At 36.6% G+C, this 20975-nt stretch overlaps 4 protein-coding genes across 5 annotated transcripts; 1 reads left to right on the forward strand and 3 right to left on the reverse strand.

The window, feature by feature from the left end:
• Window positions 1-629: 629 nt before the first annotated feature.
• Window positions 630-6511, forward strand: LOC120347199 (2-Hydroxyacid oxidase 1-like). Of its 2 annotated transcripts, none has more exons than XM_039417101.2 (10): window positions 630-1818; window positions 1948-2099; window positions 2430-2545; window positions 3026-3171; window positions 3270-3436; window positions 3684-3775; window positions 4650-4808; window positions 5275-5344; window positions 5432-5550; window positions 5934-6511. In XM_039417101.2, exons 1-9 carry the CDS (start codon window positions 1682-1684, stop codon window positions 5506-5508), a joined length of 1116 nt encoding a protein of 371 aa, XP_039273035.2. In that variant the 5' UTR covers window positions 630-1681; the 3' UTR covers window positions 5509-5550; window positions 5934-6511. The 2 variants fall into 2 exon arrangements, with proteins under 2 accessions (XP_039273035.2, XP_039273036.2); XM_039417102.2 differs by having other exon boundaries at window positions 5937-6511.
• On the reverse strand, window positions 5647-8167 carry LOC120347228 (C-type lectin mannose-binding isoform-like). The gene is made up of 3 exons (XM_039417135.2): window positions 7815-8167; window positions 6440-6605; window positions 5647-6108 (listed from the first exon to the last, which is right to left on the reverse strand). The coding sequence occupies exons 1-3, from the start codon at window positions 8122-8124 to the stop codon at window positions 5850-5852; spliced, it is 735 nt and encodes a 244-aa protein (XP_039273069.2). The 5' UTR covers window positions 8125-8167; the 3' UTR covers window positions 5647-5849.
• Window positions 8168-14512: 6345 nt separating this feature from the next.
• LOC144429840 (C-type lectin mannose-binding isoform-like) lies at window positions 14513-17631 on the reverse strand. The gene is made up of 3 exons (XM_078118059.1): window positions 17034-17631; window positions 15433-15598; window positions 14513-15158 (listed from the first exon to the last, which is right to left on the reverse strand). Exons 1-3 carry the CDS (start codon window positions 17341-17343, stop codon window positions 14903-14905), a joined length of 732 nt encoding a protein of 243 aa, XP_077974185.1. The 5' UTR covers window positions 17344-17631; the 3' UTR covers window positions 14513-14902.
• A 548-nt stretch (window positions 17632-18179) lies between these two features.
• On the reverse strand, window positions 18180-20674 carry LOC120347222 (C-type lectin lectoxin-Enh5-like). The gene is made up of 3 exons (XM_039417129.2): window positions 20322-20674; window positions 19617-19773; window positions 18180-19325 (listed from the first exon to the last, which is right to left on the reverse strand). The coding sequence occupies exons 1-3, from the start codon at window positions 20629-20631 to the stop codon at window positions 19070-19072; spliced, it is 723 nt and encodes a 240-aa protein (XP_039273063.2). The 5' UTR covers window positions 20632-20674; the 3' UTR covers window positions 18180-19069.
• Window positions 20675-20975: the final 301 nt, after the last annotated feature.

Consider the following 20975-nt stretch of genomic DNA (forward strand, 5'->3'; position numbering starts at 1 on the left):
GGTTCCATATTTCAGTCTCTTTTTGCAGTTATAACTATGCGGTTAGCAATACTTGAATCTCATTTAACTATGAAAATTTAAATAAATTACCTTCGCACGGCAGTGAAAAATATTACATCATTTCACTATAATAAAACATGAATCGTTATTACGTTGGGGCAAACAGAAGTTTTTCAAGGCAATCGGAAGTAGTTGATAAGTAGTACAGTGGTGAAAGCCTAGGACAGGAATGACGAACCATTGACCAGCGGGTCACAAAATGACCCAACGTGTGACAAACATGACGGCGCGTTAAAGAAGCAACAGCGCATTTCTCATTGATTTAATTTCTGTGACTCACGGTCCTCTATACTGTGATAAGAATAAATTATTTAACCTATTTAATTCAAGGGACAGCGAGCGGTACATACAGCGCAATAACTTCGACCAAATTGACTGTATAACGCTGATGAAATCCCAATGTTTACACAAGATAAACCTGCAGAGTTGTTCCGCATGAGCGCAAGTTAGATACGACTGTTTTCACGGTGAAGATGATGGCAGTTTTACTACGGACTTAGCTCAGATATAAGGGAGCAAGGCAAGGTTTCAAATATTTTGAGTACAATGTACAATTATCGAGATATTATAAAAACTCTTACGTCTAACAGACGAAACGCTACAATTTTCATCGCAAAAAGTAGGTTTTTATGCCTAACATATATTCTGCTGTAGTTACGATATTTAGATATTTGTTGGTTACAGAATAGGCCCTCACTGGGAATCTGAAATTAGGGGACGTCCGATGAGAATCGATACTCGTGTATATAGAATGCAGTGACGTTTATGATATATACTTCTACTCGACAACAACGTTTGCACTTCATATCGCCATAAGATGACTAATAATGGATATTGAATTTGCTATATGTATGGCGTGCAGCTGATGCCTTACCATTTCAATATTAACTGCTTTAACGGGTTGATTTGGATTTATAATTGAATGATAACATCAGCCCGGCTATGTAACTAGGGCGCAATAATATAACATAAGAGCTGCACTCAATAAATGGACACGAAAATCAAATGACGATCGAAATATTAGCTAAATTCCAGCCAAATCGTAAATTGTGTAAAAATATAATAATGGATAAATAAAAATAATGGGTTCCCAGAGACTATTTCGTTGCGTATTGAAAATTTGAATAAGGTGGGTTCCATCAGTTGCGCAGAAAACGTCCATTTAGTGTAATATCTTTTATGATGTTTAAAGTACTGTAAATAGGTTTCTCAATTTCCATTTACGACTTGGATAGCCCTTTATCATTGTAATATTATCAGGGTTTGCTATAATAACACGTATCAGACTGAGGAATCGATGGTCAGTTGAAAGTGTTAGGAACTGAAATTAAGAAATTTTTCAATATGTATGTGAACCAAGATGACGGGCACCGGAACGTAGTGTGTGTGCCAAGTGATAGTTGGGCCATAATTCCAGGTACAAATACTACGGGAGTCAATTGGCTAGTCCCCGAACGCGTAATAGAACTGAAATAAGGAAAATTGGAAAAAAATTATGGCCTAACCCTAACCTGGTACACATACTACGTTCCGGTGTCCGCCATCTTAGTTCACATAATTCGGGAGTATCCTTATTCTTTTTAACTAATTACTTGACTGGAAAGGAAAAACTTCTTAAAACATGGAATCAAATCTAATATGCATAGAAGATTATGAAAGAATAGCAAAGAAGAGAATATCTCCTTATTACTGGGGATTCTACTCTGGCGGAGCAGTGGGGGAACATACTATAAAAGAAAATTGTGACGCATATAAGAGGTAGGTCACCTTACTTATATATAAATTTTATTTGACTATACAATTGCATTTTTTGAATTCACAATTTTGATAAGACGATGATACTACCTGGACCTGGTACCATCACAGCCATCTTTCATTGATTTTCAGGTGGAGATTTCGACCGAAGCTTTTAAGAAACGTTTCAAAAGTGGACTGTTCCACCACAGTTTTGAATTTACGGATTCCCTTTCCGATTTGTGTTGGTCCGACAGCAAATCATGCTTTTGCATATCAAGAAGGCGAAGTGGCGACAGCAAAAGGTGATGATTAGAGAAGGCTTTTTTCCACAAATCGATTTCAATTTCTAAATACGTTTACTTCCACTCAATTACAAATTTGTCTTGAGTATGATGTAACAGGCATTTCGTCTAAAAAATTTCTGTGTTATTGCGCTTGTTCGCCGATCTTTTCAGTGAACTCGATTCGTACCCGTCACCCTGCATGGCGTACGTGTCCATATATTTGAACATCCGTTTTTTTATGATTCAATCGTATAGTAGTACTTCATACTTTCGTCCAAGTTCACAATGTTTGCTGCCGCGATAAATACAATTATTAGTTTGTCACAGAAGTTACATTTGATCGTTTAGCTGCAGCGTCCCTGGGCACTGGAATGACATTGAGTTTATTCAGCAACCGTAGTATGGAAGAAGTTGCAATGGAGGCTCCGGATGGAATCCGGTGGTGTCATATTCAAGTTATTCCGGTTTGATAAAATTAGTTGATTTTTAATGACGTGTTAGTTGTCTATAATGTAAAATATAGAAGAAACTATAGAAGCCGACCTTTGAACACTCTGAAATTGCAATCGCGTCATTTTATATGACGTCATAATCAACCATTTAGTCCCGCAAAAGGTACAATTTTGCTGCAAATTACGAAGACGACTTTGTTCAAAAGTAATGGCGACCGTTTTTTATTTCAAGCTTATAATTGATCTATTAACGTCATATGCCAGAGACCGTTCTCAGATCGAACAGTTCGCCGTATCAATATACCCATGTTTTGGAATCATAGCTAAGTTTGAAATATAATTCGTCTGTATTTGAGAACGTCGATATGCGGGAAAAAAAAATCCAAAAGTTTGACCTTTTTTTAGTATAACCTAGTTAAAACGGGCCAGTTGTGATTAGTTTATTTAATATTTACATTATAATCTAAACATATCAAGTGGTGATTTTTTCAGGATCGCGCAGTGATGGGCGATGTTATAACACGAGCGGAAGAGAACGGATTTCGGGGATTTATTGTAACAATTGACCAACCAGTATTTGGAAAACGATGCAACAAAACGGACGATGGAGAGACATATGATTTCATATTTGACCTGGAGTAATCATTGTTACTTATCTCTCAACTCTTCTTTACACTACTTTTCACACTTTCCAATGCTTATATTGCATCATATTATCTATTTTTTGAAAAAACAGGCAAAAGAATATCTCCACATCAATCAAAAAGTGGAAACCCAACGCGCAGATGGAAGATATTGTAGCAACTTGTTACAGTTATTTGGATGGAACGGAAACTTGGGAAAATATTGATTGGCTGAAACAAAGAACAAACCTCCCGATTGTTGTTAAAGGAATATTAACAGGTCACTTCCAAAAGAATGCCAAATAAATATTTATCGTGTATGAGTGAGATGAAGTATCCATTAGATTGGTCGTTATTGTATCGTATTTTAACCAAAGGCTTTTGTTGGCTTTTCGATATCATAACTTATATTTGGTCAAAATCAATTCAACCTAAGCTTTTTGACGCTCAACAATTTTTATATTATAAATGAGAAAATTTGACACTGTTTGCACAAACACAATTTTGTTCAATTTTATCATATCTAGAGGAAATGGCTTTAGAAGCAATTGAACATAAAGTTGATGGCATATTGGTATCAAATCACGGTGGAAGACAACTTGATGGAACGTTTGCCACGGTTTGTTGAATATGATGTGAATTTAAACTGACATGTATATGAATTACTTTACATACGTATAACAAAATTAGAATGTCTGTAAGTTGTTAATTCAATTACTTTGCGGCAATAACAATTTACCACGAATCTTAGTTAAATAAATATTATACTACTGTTGTACAATAATATCAACCGAATACGAAACCACCTTTTTGAAACATTACAGCAAAACCGGACTTCGATCAATCATTCTCATAAAATAGTCTATGACAGTGGTTCCCAAACTTTTTAGAGTTGGGACCCACTATTTATTACCACAGCTTATGGCGACCCACTGAACTTTTTATGACATAACACAGAACACAGCAATGGCTAATCATCGCAAAACTACCGTGTTTTTTCGAAAATAAGACTTGGCCTGAAAATAAGACCTAATTTGAATTTTCAAAAATGATTTTAATTAAACCTTACCCTAAAATAAATTTAAAATGTGTGGGAGAGGGAAGGTTCAATGACCTGAGATAAGGTGAAGATCACACCATTATTCAAGATTGTGTGATGTCACAATCACAATTATGATATTTGTCACTTGGTTTTTGTATAAGAAATACAAATAAAAACAATGGATGTCGGTTTTTATATAATGTTCATTAAAAAATCTCGTGATTTTCTACAATGTAAGTTTATTATTGATAAATGATGAACGATTCACCAGTGGGTCGCGACCCACATTCCGTTGAAAGTAAGCAGATCAACTTTATGTGACTATGTGACAACCAGGTGTGATTAATGAAAATGACTGTGCCGGCATAAATATGGGCCGGTTTGCAATTTTTCTATCCATATTATGGTATCTCATGCTCATATAATCCTCTTCTTTTTTCTCAAAGTTTAGATCGACTCTTTACCAGAAGTAGTAAAAGCTGTGAATGGTAGATGTGATGTTTACTTTGACGGAGGAATTCGTAAAGGAACTGACATCGCGAAAGCACTTGCTCTTGTGGCTAAAGCCGTTTTCATCGGAAGGCCAATACTTTGGGGTCTTGCTTGCGATGTATGAATGTCTGTATATTTGATTTTAACGTGCAATATAGGTATAACTTCCACACGGTCAAATGCACTGGCAATCTGTACAATACTGCTCATGATTTTTGAGTAGAACTGCCCAGTATGAATGATTGTGCTGGGCGACATGCATGTCGTAGCTTCTATAAAGCAGTGCTACTCAAAATGGGATTGTTTTTCAACTATATTGCTGCTCGCGTACTACACGCATTTGACACGACATTTTAAAAGTTATTCTGAAAAGCATCTTGGCCATATCATTAGAAGTAAATGATTCAATCCAAAACCAAAACGATTCTGGTTCCATAACTTTAAGGAAAACGTTTTTGTTTATTGTCCTGTTAAAACGATTTGATTCTGATTTATTCATTTTCTTCATATAACAAACCTGATAGCAAATTACTATTTGTATAATATTTCACTAATTTGTTAATTTGCAAAGAAATATTCAACAGGGTGAAGCGGGAGTCAAAAAAGTTCTTGAAATTTTAAAGGATGAACTTGTTACAACCATGCAGCTGTTAGGTGAGATTTTAGAATCCTCGACAAAAAAATCTGTTGGCGTGATTATGTAGATTTTTCATATCTTATAATATGGTTTCAATTTTCCAGGTGTAACATCGATCAAGGAATTGCAATCAACGCCTAATTTGGTTGTTCACGAGTCACGTGTTTTTGCAAAGTTATGAAGAAAACAGAAGTTGTGCTATATTATATAGACTAGGGATTAGGTATAGTGTCAATAGCTTGAATCATGAGCCTGTCTACTCGATTGATCGACCAAACTATTTTGCTCGTATTCATGGGGCACCTGATATCACGCGAAAATAGGTGAAAACACCAAAGCCTTGGTAGCTTTAGGTTGAATAACATGTTACGCCTTGATGCATCACTTTCAACTTATGTATATACAGTAGAGGTTGTTTGCATGTTAGCGTTGCAGTCACGGTTAGTATGTTAATGGGGTAAAATGATTTTTATTAAAAATTTGACTACAAATGAAAGTATACCATTTTAATATATTTTCTGATTATATTTTTTCACACAAATACTCTAATATGTCCACCGTACATCTACCGTCATTCAGGTACAGCCTGTTATCTTTTCTAAATAGCAGGGCGCAATCTTCAACTCCTTTGTGATTATTTGGTTCTCCAGAAGACCACAAGGAATGATCAACAGTTGAGTCATCGACATCATCGGACCAAATAAATCTTCCTTCTTGTGTAACGTCATCCAGTCCAATCCAGCAATATGAAATTGAAGCCAATATTCCATTTTGTAGTTTCCTGAACAATCATGTCGTAAAATTATTGCCAGTATAGACAGACAAGATGCATCTCGTGAATAAATTCGACATTGACATTGCCGTTAATAATCAGACAGACAAGATGCATCTCGTGAATAAAATCGACATTGACATTGCCGTTATTGCATTTTTACACCATTATCGAAAAGTTCTTCACCTGGCGGTCTCTTCGGTAATGATTTGAAAACGCTCAGGTCTAATTGAAACATCGTCTCTGAATGGGACTCAAAATATAAATTGTAAATCGCTTCATAAACCTGTACTTTCATATAACTAAATGCAAAAGAAAATTTTTATAAGTATTTACTCACTGCCGGACAGTTGCGTCCCTTATCCCCGCCGAAGCAAGTCTAGCATTGAATGATTGGCAGCTTTCTTTTGCATCTGGATAACTCATTGTTTCATCGAAAAGTCGATACCAGAAACCGTTGCTAGCTTTAGTCCAACCTTGTGCCTTCAAACTGAAGTCTTTCAAATCTGAGATATTTCAGGAGATTCCAATTATTGATTGTCACAATATACGCCTTTTTGTTGTATTGGGACAAGCAGAGTAGATAGTTTGAACTAATGATGATAAATATGTGTGGCATTAAATGACCTTGTATATGATACAAGTTTTAATGAATTATATAAAACTTGGAACATTGTTGGGAGTACTCATAGTCCGAGCACTAATGTAAAACTGCTATTCGAACGAAAAATGATGTGCTCGACAACTAGTTCAGCCTTAATTGTGCTTCTGCAATATATTATGCATTTTTGCTTTGTTACACGGGAATATATATATATTTTTCATGAAAGCAACATTTTTCGTTTTGATGTTAAAAATTCCTTCAACGTTAGGTCACAGATGCTCATTCGGAAAAAAATATAAAAGGCTGTCAAGATTAAGTACATCATTAAACGGAAAACTTAAAAAAATAAACAAACAAAAATCAATTTTAAAAGCCACATTTAAACTTCCAATGCTGGTTATTTTGCGTTGAAACAAAAACAACTATTTACAGTTTCATCATACAGGATCCGTTATTTCAAATTGTGTTGATTTTTTTAATTCACGCACACATCTTCATGTAACATTCAGCACAATCATTTTAAGAATTAGCATGAATTTTGCTGATTTTGCGTTGGATGTATTTAGTCATCTGTCTTTCGTGTTTATATCTGCAGCAATGATCATTTGTGTGTTATCAAGTTTCACGATATCGAGCTGACGGGCTTAATGTATTTTACTAAAGTAATATTATTCGGAAACGGAGTGTTCATTCGGATCCTTTTGCTAAATTCTTTGTTATCGTTTTTATGAAAAAAATAGATACTAACATTTTTATTACTAAAAGTTGGTTGAAGTTATTGGGAAGGTATTAGCTTTTCCCTCTTGCTTCCCAATAATTATTTAAAACAAGGGGATGCTTCAATTAAAGTGAGCACCTTTTTATTTGGTCACACTTGTCCTTATCCTCCTCGGTGGCAGCAAAGTCGAGTTGGATTACTTTTGAGGCCCCACCGTGGTAAGGCACCAATGCATGGTATATATTCTTATTGGTCTCTTGTTTATATAACAGAAATAATACATTTCATCATACTCTAGTTTTCTTTAATAGCGTTACATTCTTAGTATTGATTTACCAGTTTTATGTTTTTAAGATTAGACTCATCTTATATATTCTGTTTGATTCCTCTTACCAGATAATTCTGTTTGCAGCGAGTCTATTTTTCTTGACACAATATCAAATTCAGAGCAGTGACAAGGAAGACCTGATTCTCCTGTAGGCCCTGGTAAACCAGGAAGTCCACGATCTCCCTTTTGGCCAATTCTACCGGCTTTTCCTGGAGGGCCGACAGCCCTTGTAGGGAATTCAAGATTTTGATTTGCTCCGTCCTCGTTTTGATCGCACGAAAGACGACAAGATCCAAGCTCTATACTTGCGAACCCCGGAGAAAAACATAATGAACCACAAACTAAGGAGAAAGCAAGTGTAGCTCTTACAGCCATTTGGTTTTAGATTACTTTTATAATATAATGTTTGCCATAAAACTCTAAAACGAATACATGCATAATTCGATTAATATTCAGCAACATGTCGCAAGAGATATAATTCAGAAAGAGTCATAATTCTAACAATACCCAATCAATCAACCAATCGACAGTCAAAATTTTTTTTATTTTTCAATATTCTGCACTGTTCTCACTTCAGTATGTAAACCAGGATAGCCGAGTAAATACTGTCGCCTTTTGTCGGGTTAGTTTCATAAAACGTCTCAGAGTTGGGAGTCGGAATCACAATTTCGACAAAGACACACCTGTGATTCAGCTTGATAAATAAAAATTAAACGCACGATAAGCGCGTGTCTCTTATCTGCTTTTGTATAATATAACTTATATCAATATATTGACTGATTTGCTTCATGTCGTTCGGTTAATGTTTAACTATACTTCCTCGTTGGTATTGGTAATTCGTCACCACAAAACTCGAATATTTGTCTTTCAAGTCGAGCGCAAAGGTAAATGACCTTTCTATCTTCCAGATTCCCAAAACAAGCTTCGTTTGACCACTGCGTCAAGGATGAGCAAAATGTTGTACGGCGGTAAATAAGGGACATTCAATTTTGAAATATCAATCATTTAATTATAATATCATATAAATTTTATGTACCACTAATGGTTTATTTCTCGGTAATTGGGCCATTTCTGGGTCCATGAAGTTCTATGAATTCAACTTACTATCCAATATAGTTGGGGATCATCGTATCTTAGTTGTAGCTAAACTTTAGTATTTGACTCAATTCAAATTTTTAATTAGACGCCCTAATCGCATTTTTATACATCCTTAAAAGGTCAATATGACGTCATAATGTAATCGGTATACCCTCATTGTAAAAGAGGGGCCACACAAATGGCATAGCATAAGGCAGGGATGGCGAACATTTTTTAATGAAACATATATATATATATTTTTATTATGGAAAAGAAGAAAGTGGTTCATAGATATATGAGATACTTGACAATACAGTAATGAGAAACTCGCTGTTGCATCGTTTCCGCAATTCACTTAATCCTTGGTTGGTGTTGTGTAGTTTTTCAGCTTTACATATCGTCACGCTAATAACCGAATTGCGTAAGTCATTTTTGGCGATTTTGAGTTTTTTGTAAAATAGGTATTTATATAATGCTGCGCACTTGTCTGTTAACTCGGATTTTATTTTAAGAATTCCGAAACCCATAAAAATGGAGATTTAGTATGACATCCACATTTGTGCAATTGTTTCGTCCTAATGAATTATCATTGTTACCGCAGGACTGTTGTGACGTTACAAGGGCAAAATAACCTCGGCTAAGTGTTTTCGAGTTTTTTCATCCCGGATTTTAGCTTAGCGCTTATTAATTTGAATTTATACTACAGTATAGGAAGACGTGCACTTGTGATATTCACTGTCCGAGTCCAATTCACCTTGGTTGGCTTTTATATTGGATGCATTGCTGTTTTATTCTTTATATTTAATCTTATTTCGGTGGGTGTGCAGAACGTGTTATATTGATAAAATATATATTTTTAAACGTAAAAAATATTGTAATTAAAACTGATTAGCTATTTTTGGAATCGGACATTGTAGATACTGAGAATTACATTCGTTTTTGAAAGGTTTAGTTTTCAGGACTGGTGCATATAGTAAAGTTGCAAAATTGCGTATGTCCCCAAGTCATAGACACATTTCTGCCTAAGTCACAGTGCGCTATTATGACGTCACTTAACTGCGTCATACAAATTAACTTAAATCCGGCTACGATCAAAAAATTAAACCAAGACACATTATTACTGCAAAGTATGAGCTCGTTCCAATTACACTAAAAACGTTCTGCTGCCCTATTTGATTCATGTATTTCTGAAAGAGAACAGCTGTAACAAGACAAATTGCGAGAAATGAACAATTTAATTTTATTGTTATGATATAAACATTGTTACAAACAATGAAGAGAGCAAGTGTAGCTTTTATAGCCATTGGATTTTAGATTATCTTTATTATTTATTGTTTGTCATAAAACTCTAAAACAAATACATGCATAGTTCAAATATTATTCAGCAACATGGCTCAGAAAATATAATGCAGAGAAAGTAATGATTCTGATACAACCCAGAACCAATCGACAGTCGAAATTTTATTTATTTTTTAATATTCTGCATTGTTCTCGCTTTAGTATGTAATCCAGGATAGCCGAGTCAAATACTGTCGCCTTTTGTCGGGTTAGTTTTATAAAACGTCTCAGAGTTGGGAGTCGGAATCACAATTTCGACAAAGACACACCTGTGATTCAGCTTGATAAATAAAAATTAACGCACGATGAGTGCGTGTCTCTTGTCCAGTGGCGGCGCGTGGTCATTTTGACAACCGGGGCAAGCTACTGCCGGACCAAGTCACCCCCATCTACGGGGACAGGATGAGCGCTGTAAGTTCTCCCATCATTTTATGAGTATAAAACCCATTCCATCGGTAACAACCAATCGGCAAAAGCGACAATTTTTAACGATAGGAAAGTGTCTTTAAAACCGGTCCAAGTCAAGGGATTAATAAATATAGACATAGTTTATTTTGAAACCTCTTTCAAAAGGAAAGGCAATATTTACCCAGATAAATACAATGACATATTAACAGAAGCTTCGGGAAAGCAGACAAAACCTAAAATAAGGTTTAAAACGTTACTATGAAGAAAGGAAAAGTAATGCAAAGGTAAGGACATGCGTCGCTCACTCATAGATATATATGCTGCTAGACTTCTACTGCTTGAACATATATGCAAACGCGCCGCGGTTTCTTGGAAGCAAAATGCTCAATAACGCGCTGATAAAAGTCATGCATCCCAGAAATAACGTCTCTGTGAATGGATAAAACAGCTAAGGAATTTAATCTATCTTGCTTCATTGTGTTTCTGAGATACGTTTTAATACGCTTCAGCGTGCTGAATGTTCGCTCTGCGTCGGCGGAAGAAATAGGCGTCGTCAAAATGATGTCCAGAAATTTTGCAGACGCCGCAAAGGTAGTTACTAGAGTGTTATCTATGAGGAACCCATAGAGCGCGCAAGTTGATGTGATGTTCAAAAAAGTTTGATTGGTGTATATACATCGCAATTCATTTTCCAATTTACCCACTTTATCATGGGGTAAAATTTGGAGACAGTAGCCAACAAATGGATGGGAAATTGACGTGCAAATTTTGAAATTTTTGGGGTTCATCAAAGAGAACGCGGCAAGGTGTTCAGTGCGCAGACGCAGGCGTAAAGAAGCACTCCATGTGTCGTCGTATTTTATTGTTTCCCGGATACGAGATACAGCATCGCAGAAGTCTGAAATACACGACTGCACAGACGCTCCATCCATTAGCCTTGACTGCAATGCGCCGTATAATACATCCACGTGATAGAATATCGTGGAGAAAAAAGCGAGAAAAAATAAAAAATCACCATCTTCTAGCAGACGCTGTAGACCTGCCGCCTCCCTCACAGACCGTTCGTCCCAAACCGGAGAGCTCTGAATGCCATTGAAACACTCAATGAGCTCAGACCTAATTTCGGACACGCCCTGCACCACGCGTGATTGGAAGTTCCAACGTGTTGGTGCACAAGCTGGGAGACGGCGGCTACATATCTGTCGAAAGAGGTCAGAGCGCTTCGGCGAAACGGAAAAAATGAAGAAAACCCCGAAACATTTGCAAAAAATATACGGACGAGAGGGGTATCAAGACACATATTTTTAATAACGAGGTTAAATTGGTGTGCATAACAATGTAAAAAATGCGCATGAGAAAAATCTTCTTTTATATAAACTTGAACACCATGTTTCGACCCACTCATGACTGCCGCGCCGTCATAAGTTTGAGCTATCAATTTTAGCTTCGCGTTGTAAGGCTGTATCACTTCTTTCAGTACAGCCGATATCCCGCAAGCCGTGCGATCAACGATTGGTACAAAGCTGTGAAATCTCTCGGTAGGTTTACCATCTTTCACAAACCGAAAAATCACAGCCAGTTGGGAAACGCACGTGATGTCAGTTGTCTCGTCAGACTGAATCGAAAGGAACTGGCAATTCTCAATTTCCAGAGCCAAATGTTGGAAATAAATTTTATACATTGAGTCGAGCAAATCATTTTGGATATCCTTAGATGTTCCTTCCGAAACAGTTGCGGCATCAAGATGATCTCTCAATACTGTATCTAGGGATGCGGTGTATTCCACCATATCCGAAAATACCCCTCTATTAGAAGAGCCAGCCCGTTCATCGTGCCCACGGAGGGACAACTCGTGACAACCAATGAACTTTAAAACATCTATCAATCGACCGAGAACATGGCGGTTTTTCTCGACGTTTTGGTTGTGCGGACGAATACAAACCGCGCCATCTTCATCCAACTGTGCTGCAATATTAACATTTCCGAATGTTCGGTATTTTACTGCACTGTCCAGATGCTCCATAGGAGATTGATGATCCCTGGCACGCTCGGAAAGATGTTTAAGATCTCTAAAACCAAATTTACACCAACGTGAGTCACGGGCGGTAGCAAAAAGTAGGCAATAAAAACAAAAAAGTGCATTTTTGTCCTCGCTGTAACACAACCATTTGTGTTTTTTATACCAAGTTTCTGCGCAGAATGTACGCCGACGCTTTCCTCCGTCATGAGATTGTTCCAGTGAACAATTTTTTGGTCGATAAGGCCCAAGTCGTTGTACTTCTAAATTTTGTTCCAGCGGCAGCTGCGAAAACAGAGTGCGAAGGAGTGCATCAACCTTATTCATTATGAGGTCTAAGGCTAAGAAATGCGAAGCCGGAAAGAAGTGAGCAGCTCAAAAGGAATGTGAAAAATCGAAAGCAAATGGACTAAAGGTCTCTAACAGATTCAAATAGCGAAACAAGCGACAAAAACGAAGGCGAGGAAACTATCAACTCTTCAAGCAACCAACGAACGAGATGGAATGCGTGAATATGTCAACACGTTGTTGTAAGAAACGTCGGCATTGTGTCGTCATAATTTCGGGGCTAGCCCCGATCGGCCCCGATGATTTAGTAAAAGAAACAGAAAACAAACGAGACAAACGCGGCGAGTGGAACATAAAAGAGAGAATACGATATACAATGAGCAATCGGGGCAAGATCGGCGTCGCCCCGTCGACGTTCGGCGAAGGCTTTGCGAGCGAAAAATGAACCATGTCGGGAGAATATGGCTAGTGTAGACAGTCTGTGCAACCGATATTGAGGTATTTTTCGAATATTTTTTATTATACCGAAAAAACAACCGGGGCAATGGTCCTATTAACGCGTTATACCAATATACTGACTAATTTGCTTCATTGTCGTTCGGTTAATGTTTAACTATACTTCCTCGTTGGTATTGGTAACTCGTCACCACAAAACTCGAATATTTGTCTTTCAAGTCGGGCGCAAAGGTAGATGACCTTTCTATCTACCAGATTCACAAAACAAGCTTCATTTGACCTCTGCGTCAAGGATGAGCAAAATGTTGTACGGCGGTAAATAAGGGACATTCAATTTTAAAAAATCAATCATTTAATTATGATATCATATAAATTTTATGTACCACCGGTATGTTAGTCGTTGGTACCACTAATGGTTTATTTATCGGTAATTGGGCTATTTCTGGGTCCATGAAGTTCTATGAATTCAACTTACTATCCAATCTAGTTGGGGGATCATCGTATCTTAGTTGTAGCTGAAATTTAGTATTTGACTCAATTCAAATTATTGATTAGACGCCATAATCGCATTTTTAGACAACCTTAAAAGGTCAATATGACGTCATAATGTAATCGATATACCCTCATTGTAAAAGAGGGGCCTCGCAATTGGCATAACGTAGGGCAGGGATGGTGAACCTTTTTTTATTGAAACATATATATTTTTATTATGGAAAAGAAGACAGTCATAGATATATGAGATACTTGACAATAATGAGAAACTCGCTGTTGCATCGTTTCCGCAAGTCACTTAATCTTTGGTTGGTGTTGTGTAGTTTCTCAGCTTTACATATGCAGCACTTATATCAGGACTGGGACAAATATAATATTACCACCACAAATCTTTCCATGGTTTTAAAAGGGTTTGAACGGGAATTCCACTGAGCAAAGTATACTTTTCGATTGGCTCCAAATTACGATAAGGTTACTACCATCATGCTCCATTGTTATTATGATTACAGAAGTCGTTAAGTTAGGTCTATAAAACTTGGTTTCCCATATGGCATTGCATGCGAGAAATAAATAAATTGCAAAGTATGAGCTCGTTCCAACTACACTAAAAACGTTCTGCTGCCCGATTTGATTCAGGTATTTCCGAAAGAGAACCGCTGTAACAAGACAAATTGCGAGAAATGAACAGATTAATTTTATTGTTATGCCATAAACATTGTTACAACATTGTTGTCAGGAGCTACATACAGATATAGTTTGCTTATTGTTGGATTGAATCAAGTCGGGTTTTATGATTAATTTCATTGCTTACATGTTACTATGTTCTTTGCATTAATCCGTAACTTGGCGCGTCTAAGAAAAAACATGGCTGGTCACCTTGTGACCCGCGGGTCAGTGATTCGCCATCCATGGCTTAGGCTAGGGTCCTCATTGTCAAAATCAAGCCCTGATTTAAGAGAAATGTTTGTGTTTAATGCTATGTTAAAAAGAATTGAGTTTCTGTGTATGATATTATGGTGAAATGATTTGTTCTAAAAATTTGATTTTGAATGAAACTAATTTTTCCATATTTTCTGCTCATATTTTTTCACACAAATACTTTGTGGCATATTGACATGCTCCATCATTTAGGTACAATCTGTTATTGTGTCTGAATATCATAGCGCAATCTTCAACTCCTCCCGAATTATTTGGTTCTCCAGTAGACCACAAGGAATGATCAACAGTTGAGTCATCGACATCATCCGACCAAATAAATCTTCCTTCTTGTGTGACGTCATCCAGTCCGATCCAGCAGTTTGAAATTGAACTCAATATTCCATTTTGTAGTTTCCTGAACAATCATGTCGTGAAATTATTGCCAGTATGCAGTATTATCAGACGGACAAGATGCATCTCGTGAATAAAATCGACATTGACATTGCCGTTATTGCATTTTTACACTATTATCGAAAAGTTCTCTGCCTGGCGGTCTCTTCGGTAATGGTTTGAAAACGCTCAGGTCTAATTGAAACATCGTCTCTGAATGGGACTCAAAATATAAATTCTAAATCGCTTTATAAACTTGTACTTTCATATAACTAAATGCAAAAGAAGTATTTACTCACTGCCGGACAGTTGCGTCCCTTATCCCCGCCGAAGCAAGTCTAGCATTGAATGATTGGCAGCTTTCTTTTGCATCTGGATAACTCATTGTTTCATCGAAAAGTCGATACCAGAAACCGTTGCTAGCTTTAGTCCAACCTTGTGCCTTCAAACTGAAGTCTTTCAAATCTGAGATATTTCAGGAGATTCCAATTATTGATTGTCACAATATACGCCTTTTTGTTGTATTGGGACAAGCAGAGTAGATAGTTTGAACTAATGATGATAAATATGTGTGGCATTAAATGACCTTGTATATGATACAAGTTTTAATGAATTATATAAAACTTGGAACATTGTTGGGAGTACTCATAGTCCGAGCACTAATGTAAAACTGCTATTCGAACGAAAAATGATGTGCTCGACAACTAGTTCAGCCTTAATTTTGCTTCTGCAATATATTATGCATTTTTGCTTCGTTACACGGGAATATATATATGTTTTTCATAAAAGCAACAATTTCGTTTTTATGTTAGAATTTCTATCAACGTCAGGTCACAGATGCTCATTCGGAAAAAAATTATGAAAGGCTGTCAAGATCAAGTACAATATAAAGCGGAAAACAAAAAACAGTTTTAAAAGCCACAATTACACTTCCAATGCTGGGTATTTTGCGTTGAAAAAAATAATACCTATATACAGTTTCATCATACAGGGCCCGTTATTTCAAATTGTGTTGATTTTCTTAATTCACGGACACATCTTCATGTAACATTCAGCACAATTATTTTAAGAATTAGCCTGAGTTTTGCTGACTTTGCGTTGGATGTATTTAGTCATCTGTCTTTCGTGTTTATATCTGCAGCAATGCTCATTTATGTGTTATCAAGTTTCACAATATAGAGCTGATGGGCTTAATGTTGTTCACTAAAGTATTATTATTCGGAAACGAAGTGTTCATTCGGATCCTTTTGCTAAATTCTTTGTTATCGTTTTTATGAAAAAAATAGATACTAACATTTATATTACTAAAAGATGGTTGAAGTTATTGGGAAGGTATTAGCTTTTCCCTCTTGCTTCCCAATAATTATTTAAAACAAGGGGATGCTTCAATTAAAGTGATCACCTTTTTATTTCGTCACACTTGTCCTTATCCTCCTCGGTGACAGCAAAGTCGAGTTGGATTACTTTTGATGCCCCACCGTGGTAAGGCACCAATGCATGGTATATTTTCCTATTGGTCTTTTTTTCATATAACAGAAATAATACATTTCACCATACTCTAGATTCTTTAATAGCGTTACATTCTTAGTATTGATTTACCAGTTTTAGGTTTTTAAGATTAGACTCATCGGTGCTCCCGAAGTATGCGAACCAAGATGGCGGACATCGGAACGTAACATGGGTAACAGGTTAGGGTTAGGCCATAATTTGTTTCCAATTTTCTTTATTTTAGTCCTATTATCAGTTTGAAGACTAGCCAAGTGCTTCCCGTAGTATTTATACCTAAAATTATGGCCTAACCCTAACATAGTACACATATTACATTCCGATGTCCGCCATCTTGGTTCGCATACTTCGGGAGCCCCGACTCATCGTATATATTCTGTTTGATTCCTCTTACCAGATAATTCTGTCTGCAGCAATTCCATTTTTCTCGACACATTATCGAATTCAGAGCAGTGACAAGGAAGACCTGGTTCTCCTGTAGGCCCTGGTAAACCAGGAAGTCCACGATCTCCCTTTTGACCGATTTTACCGGCCTTTCCCGGAGGGCCAACTGCCCTTGTAGGAAATCCAAGATTTTCATTTGCTCCGTCCTCGTTTTGATCGCACGAAAGACGACAAGATCTAAGCTCTATACTTGCGAACCCCGGAGAAATACATATTGAACCACAAACTATGGCGAAAGCAAGTGTAGCTCTTGCAGCCATTTGGTTTTAGATTACTTTTATAATATAATGTTTGCCATAAAACTCTAACATGAATACATGCGTAATTTGATTAATATTCAGCAACATGTCGCAAGAGATATAATGCAGAAAGAGTTATAATTCTGATAATGCCCAGAATCAATCAACAGACAAAATTTTCTGTAATTTTCAATATTCTGTACTGTCTTCACTTCAGTATGCAAACCGGGATAGTCGAGTCAAATACTGTCGCCTTTTGTCTGAGTAGTTTTATGAAACGCCTCAGAGTTGGGAGTCGGAATCACAATTTCAACGAAGACACACCTGTGATTCAGCTTAGTAAATAAAAATGAAACGCACGATAAGCGCGTGTCTCTTGTCTGCTTTTGTATAATATAACTTATTACAATATATATTGACTGATTTGCTTCATTGTCGTTCGGTTAATGTTTAACTATACTTCCTCGTTGGTATTGGTAACTCTTCACCACGAAACTCGAATATTTGTCTGAAGTCTAGCGCAAAGGTAAATGACCTTTCCATCTTCCAGATTCACAAAACAAGCTTCGTTTGACCACTGCGTCAAGGATAAGCAAAATGGTGTACAGAGGTAAATGATGGGCTCTAAGCCTTAAGGGCCCCGACATTTAGCTTTGAAATATCAATCATTCAATTATGATATCATATAAATTTTATGTATCACTAATGGTTCATTTGTCGGTAGTTGGGCCATTTCTGGTGTCATGAAGTTTTATTACAACTTGAGTTTGTTAAAGGTTTATTGAATTCAACTTACTATACAATCTGGTACTATACTTGGGTGATCAGCCTATCTTACTTGTAGTTAAAATTTCGCATTTGACGCAATTCACAATTTCATTTACGACACCATATCACATTTTACACATCCTTAAAAAGTCAAATATGACGTCATAATGTAATCGATATAACGTCATTGTAAAAGAGGGGAATCACAAATGGCATAGCATAGGACAGGGATGGCGAACCTCTTAATGATTGCGTCAGCTTATATATTTTCATTATGGAAAAGAAGACAGTGGGTCATAGATATATGAGATATTTGACTATAATGAGAAACTCGCTGTCGCTTCGTTTCCTCAAGTCTTATATCCCCTGGTTGATGTTGTGTAGTTTTTCAGTTTTACACATGCAGCACCTATATCAGGACAGCGTTAATTTGGGTCTATAAAATTTGGTTTTCCATACGGCATTGCAAGCGGGAAAGGAATAAACTACAAAGTATGAGCTCGTTCCAATTACACTAAAAACGTTCTGCTGCCCTATTTGATTCATGTATCTCCGAAAGAGAACCGCTGTAACAAGACAAATTGCGAGAAATGAACAGATCAATTTTATTGTTATGCCATAAACATTGTTACAACATTGTTGTCAGGAGATGCATACAGATATAGTTCACTTATTGTTAGATTGAATCAAGGCGTGTTTTATTATTGATTTTATTGCTTACATGTTACCATGTTCCTTGCATCAATTCGTAACTCGGCGGGTCTAAGGAAAAACATGAGCATGTGACCCGCGGGACAGGGACTCGCCACCCTAGGCCTAGACTAGGACTCATTGTCGAAATCCAGCCCTGATTTGAGAGAAATGTTTGTGTTTAATGCTATGTTAAAACGGTCTTCAGTTTCGGTATATGATATTATGATGAAATGATTTGTTTTAAAAATTTGATTTTAAATAATATTAATTTCTCCATATTTTCTGCTTATATTTTTTCACACAAATACTTTGTGGTATATGGACAGTTTCCATCATTTAGGTACAATCTGTTATTTTGTCTAAATACCACAGCGCAATCTTCACCTCCATTCGCATTATTTGGTTCTCCAGATAACCATAAGGAATGATCGACAGTTAAGTCATCGACATTATCCGACCAAATAAATCGTCCTTCTTGTGTGACGTCATCCAGTCCGATCCAGCAGTTTGAAATTGAAGCCAATATTCCATTTTGTAGTTCCCTGAACAATCATGTCGTAAAATTATTGCCAGTATATGCAGTATAATCTGACAGACAAGACGCATCTCGTGAATAAAATCGACATTGACATTGCCGTTATTGCATTTTTACAACATAATCGAAAAGTTCTCTATCCTCTATCGGGCGGCCTTTTCGATAATGATTTAAAAACACTCAGGTCTAATTGAAACTCAAGTCTGTGTGGAACTCAAAACAGGTTCTACATTGTTTTATGAATCCGTACTTCCATATCCCCAAATGAAGAAGACAATTTTATTAAATATTCACTCACTGCCGGACAGTTGCGTCCCTTATCCCCGCCGAAGCAAGTCTAGCATTGTGTGATAAGCAGCTTTCTTTTGCATCTGGATAACTCTTTGCTTCGTCGAAAAGTCGATACCAGAAACCGTTGCTAGCTTTAGTCCAATGTGTCACCAAGTTCTTGAAGACTTTCAAATACAAAGTTATGTAGATGTAATTGATTAAGTAACTGACGCCAACAAGAATATTATTATTGGAAGTCGAACGATGATCGATGAAGTTGTATCATCATTCTCAGTAAAGTTTTGTATATAATTTTTTAAACTATTCATAGCTTTCCCATAAACACCAGAAGTTTATGATACGGGGCAGATTTGTTTTTGTTGCTAAAGAAGAGGAAAGCAAATTCAATAATACGTCATAGTAATAAGACAACGAAAAACTATAAAAAATTCAGTGTGTAACAGTTTTGAAAGTGGGAATTTTGCTGTTAGTGACATCTTCCTGGAATTGGTTATAAATTATAACTTATAATTACTGTATGTAACAAAATTACTTAAACTATTCTATCATATATATATATATATATATATTATGTACATCAGCGTTCCCCAGGAATGAATTGTTGATTTCTGGGAAGAAATACTGAAATATTATTTTATATTTAGGGAAGATGCATATTTTCAAAATGTGCAAATGGAGGAATTTATCAAAAAGGTTTTATATCACACTGTACCAGATAATTTTGTTTCCAGCGATTCTATTTTCCTTGACACAACATCAAATTCAGAGCAACGGCAAGGAAGTCCCGGTTCTCCTGTAGGCCCTGGTAAACCAGGAAGTCCACGATCTCCCTTTTGGCCGATTTTCCCGGCTTTTCCCGGAGGGCCGACAGCCCTTCTAGGAAATCCAAGATTTTCATTTGCTCCGTCCTCGTTTTGATCACACGAAAGACGACAAGATCCAAGATCTATACTTGCGAAACCCGAATAGATACCTATTGAACCACAAACAATGAATAAAGCAAGTGCAGCTCTTACAGCCATTTGGTTTCAGATTACCTTTATTATATATTGTATGACATAAAACTCTAAAATGAATGCATGTGTAATTCGATTATTATTCAGCAACATGGCTCAGAAGATATAGCGTATACTGTAGAGAATGTAATGATTCTAATACTGGCTCCTGAACCTTCTTTAAATTTAAAATATGAGACCATCGAAAAACATTTAAGATTACTATATATAGGCTGGTGAAGCCATACAAATTTACGATCTATATAATTAGTTTTATAAAACGTATTGGAGTTGGGGTACCGGGGTACCCACTATATATGTATATTGATATATATTTTTTCTCTCCTGAAGTAATACAGAACCACTTGGTT

Source organism: Styela clava, chromosome 11 (genome assembly GCF_964204865.1).
Source record: "Styela clava chromosome 11, kaStyClav1.hap1.2, whole genome shotgun sequence".
In the NCBI taxonomy this organism is placed as follows: Eukaryota; Metazoa; Chordata; class Ascidiacea; order Stolidobranchia; family Styelidae; genus Styela; species Styela clava.